At 43.4% G+C, this 3,571-nt stretch overlaps 1 protein-coding gene across 1 annotated transcript in view; it reads left to right on the forward strand.

The window, feature by feature from the left end:
• Nucleotides 1-15: 15 nt before the first annotated feature.
• Nucleotides 16-3,571, forward strand: part of pard6b (par-6 partitioning defective 6 homolog beta (C. elegans)) — a 21,042-nt gene continuing 17,486 nt past the window's right edge. Inside the window, exons 1-2 of the mRNA XM_032521055.1 lie at nt 16-402; nt 2,161-2,383. Of these exons, the coding sequence (XP_032376946.1) occupies nt 340-402; nt 2,161-2,383 (286 nt within the window). The 5' untranslated portion in view covers nt 16-339. The remainder of the gene's footprint in view (nt 403-2,160; nt 2,384-3,571) is intronic.

Here is a 3,571-nt window from a genome sequence, read left to right on the forward strand (position 1 = left end):
GAGAGAGAGAGAGAGAGAGAGAGAGAGAGAGAGAGAGAGAGAGAGTCATGGATAGAGGTAGCCCGACCATAGACACATAGTAGTGGTGTAGCTACATTGGCAGCGACAACTATGAGAGGAGATAAGTTTGCAGGTTAAGCTAGGCTGGTTGGCAGCCGTTGTGGCATTCTGGGAGAAAAAACGAAAAACCGTTGGACGTCGAGAGGTCGCGGGTCCGTGTTACTGGTAAAATAACTGGTGGAGACACACGGCTCGGGGACAGCGCGCAGCCGCGGCAGCAGCAGCAGGAGCAGGGCGAGTGTCTGAGTGCTCTGGCGGCGGTCCCGCTGCTAGCGAAACATGAACAAAAACCACCGAGTGCCGAGCAACCGTTCTCTGAGTGCCGTGGAGGTGAAGAGCAAGGTAGGCTATATAGCTAGATACGTCTTTTAGTTGTTTTATTTGTCTTTTATATGTCAGTTTATTTGCTGTAATACCGTAGTTCTAGCTAACTCTCCCCGCGATTATGATTATTCTGGCTAATTTAGCTAAGTGGCTTGATAGCAAGTTATTATGTCGCACAAACTACATACTGATAAAGCTAAACTAGCCAGCACACGTATTTGTTCCTCTGCCTATCTCGCTGGTAGCTCGCCATTCCTAAAACTTTGATATTAACCGTGGCGCAGTTTGATTCTAAGTTGAACTGAGTAACGTTAAGTTTAGCTAACGGTGGAGGCTGTCAGCCGACGCCGCAGTGAGCCCGTGTCACCTGTCACAGCCTCCTCCGCCCTCCTCCCTTCTCATGTACCAAATATTGACTCAAAGTTTGAGTCAAGTTTTCGTTTCATAATAACCCCACGGGAAGTGTACAGAAGTTGCGTGACGTGTATGTCTAATTACCCATGTTTGACGTGTTAATAGCAGTTTGATTTTCCTTTGCGTAAAAGGTGTCATAAGGTCTGCGAAAGGCTCATGGCTCCATAGCGACAGTGTTCCTGCCTCCTGCCTGTGGTATGATTACACATGTATGCAGAGGAATATTTCCTCAGTGCGCTTTTTTGCTGCTAAAAACTATTTTTTTAAGAACTACATACAGGAGGTCAACATAAATGGTGACCTATGTGTCACTGTCCATATCGTCGATAATTGCAATTAAAGTGTTTCCCCCAATTACATCACGCAGAGTCATCTAATATTCTTTATTTTACTTTGTTCAGCTCATTCTCAAACCAAGCAGTCCAGGGTCATTTTTAAATGTTTTGTCTACCCATGTCAGAATGCGGGTACTTATCAGAAACAGGCCTGGGACCTGTTTGCTTTCCCAACCTATAGTTAATATAACTCTGCTTTGTACTAAGGCATAAGATGCAATGTGTCCAGGCTGGCAGTGAATTGCAGATCATCTTTAGTCAGCGCTGGGCAACAGTAACCACAACACTTGTGCCTCTCATCAACACCACCAATGGGACATTGGGCTCTGTCTATCTTAGCCAAACAGTTGCCTAAAAAGATTAGGCATCTGCTGCCAGACCGCACTGATTACTGCATAACTCATAAGCTGAGAAGTGTGTTTTGTAGGAATGCACTTATGCTGAAAACACGTAACTTTCTTATACAGTAAGTAATTACCATTCGGTCAGACAGCTTGATTAGACAATGCTGTACCTATTTTTATTGTTTCCTCCACAGACATCCAAAACATCCAATGCATTTGGTGATGGATATTCACACACAAAAAGGAAACAAATAACTAAAACGGCATGTAGAAGCTACATTAAAGTTAAAAATGAGAAAATTCAACAAAATAACAATAATAAACTTGATACACACACACACATACAAATACATACATATGTGCTACTCTAATACATGATCTGAAAGGAAACTATTTCAGTGCTGTTCAGTCTTGAACATATTGCATCCACAAACACAGAAATAGAGATACACAAACATCACAAAGTCCACATTAATAATTCATCACATGTGTGTTAGCTTGTCCACATACAAGACAGATTCTTACATACAGCCTACACTTTTGAAGAAATTTCTAAATACTGTGAGCATACATTGCAAGCATAGGCTTGTTAACACATCTCGGTTCACACAGTATTCTTTTTTACCCGTACTCATGTGTGTTTAAGTGTGCTCACACGTGTTTGCCTGTCTACTCCATCCCAGTTTGGTGCCGAGTTTCGTCGGTTCTCGCTGGATCGGTCGAAGCCCGGCCGCTTTGATGAGTTCTACGGCCTCCTGCAGCACGTGCATCGCATCCCCAATGTGGAGTTGTTGGTGGGATATGCTGACGTACATGGTGACCTGCTGCCCATCAACAATGATGATAACTACCACAAAGCCATCTCCACTGCCAGCCCTCTACTCAGACTGTTCCTGCAGAGGAAAGGTAAGCACAGAGGAAGTGTTTGAACAAAGAGTCCCAGTTTCCACCAGTTTGTTTGGTCAGATCTGCTTTCCTATGGAAATACAAAATGAGTCATGTGTTGCTTTGACTAGCATGCTTAGAAGTATGAGATAGGCTGTTGAACAGGAAAATGCTTTATTAAGCATGGGAGTTTTGTCTAAATAATCAAAAAAGGTAATTATAAAAGACCCCAATATCACCTCACCTTTTCAGTTTTTCAGGCTGCATGTTGCTCATGTATTTTGCCCTCATTGATCTGTCATTGCAAACAAACTACACCACGCAACCTGTTCTCTAGCTATGTCCTTTGGTGTCCCTTTCTAACCTTCATAGCTGAAGGTCAACGATCTTGCTGGGAGGTGGAGTTTGTAATCTCTGTAAGGGCTGGACAAAAAAAAAGTCTACATAAAAAGCGGTATAATTATATAAATATTTTCTAAGTTTTTTCTCACTTCTTTTTGATCATCAAATTATCAAACTGCCGAGGGGGTACTTGTCTGATTAGGATTTCCTGTCTTTGGAAACACGGGAGATTTGTTTTTACTGTGCGCCTGCTGACAAGTTCAACACATACACTTTTTGTATACAATACTCCTGTTGATTCCTCACTGACTCTGGTATAATCACGACCAATGACTATCATTATTATTATTGTTCTGCTTATAGAGTATGTGGTATCACAGGTAATTCCTTTGTCTTTTCAGGTTTTGAGGGAAGTAGATGTAGCACCTAGAAGTTTTGGTTGCTGTAGTATTTGCTGTATGACTGTGGTTAGGAATGAGCATGACCCTGTTTCTGTCAGACAGACTACATACAATCTTGATTGAATTGTAATTTTGAAGTGCGTCCTATCTTACGAGGGGCTGAGTGTGACCTGTTGAAAGCAAGGCAGGACCCCGGCGTCTGCAGGTCGGACTCGGGCTGAGCGCTCTGTTGTGTTTAAGCTGTCTCGCTGTGCCATATGACCCTATAGAAGCTAAGCCACTGTGTCAGGAGGAGATTAGTGGGGTCACTGTGTAGCGCCGCATGGGCCCCTGTTTCAATTACACACCCCAGACACGAGCCCCCCACGCTGGGCTCACGGCTGCTCCCACACACACACACACACACACACACACATACAAAACACATGAAAACACAGTCATGTAGGCATCACACATCAGTCATGCA

Source organism: Etheostoma spectabile, chromosome 7 (assembly GCF_008692095.1).
Source record: "Etheostoma spectabile isolate EspeVRDwgs_2016 chromosome 7, UIUC_Espe_1.0, whole genome shotgun sequence".
Lineage (NCBI taxonomy): Eukaryota > Metazoa > Chordata > Actinopteri > Perciformes > Percidae > Etheostoma > Etheostoma spectabile.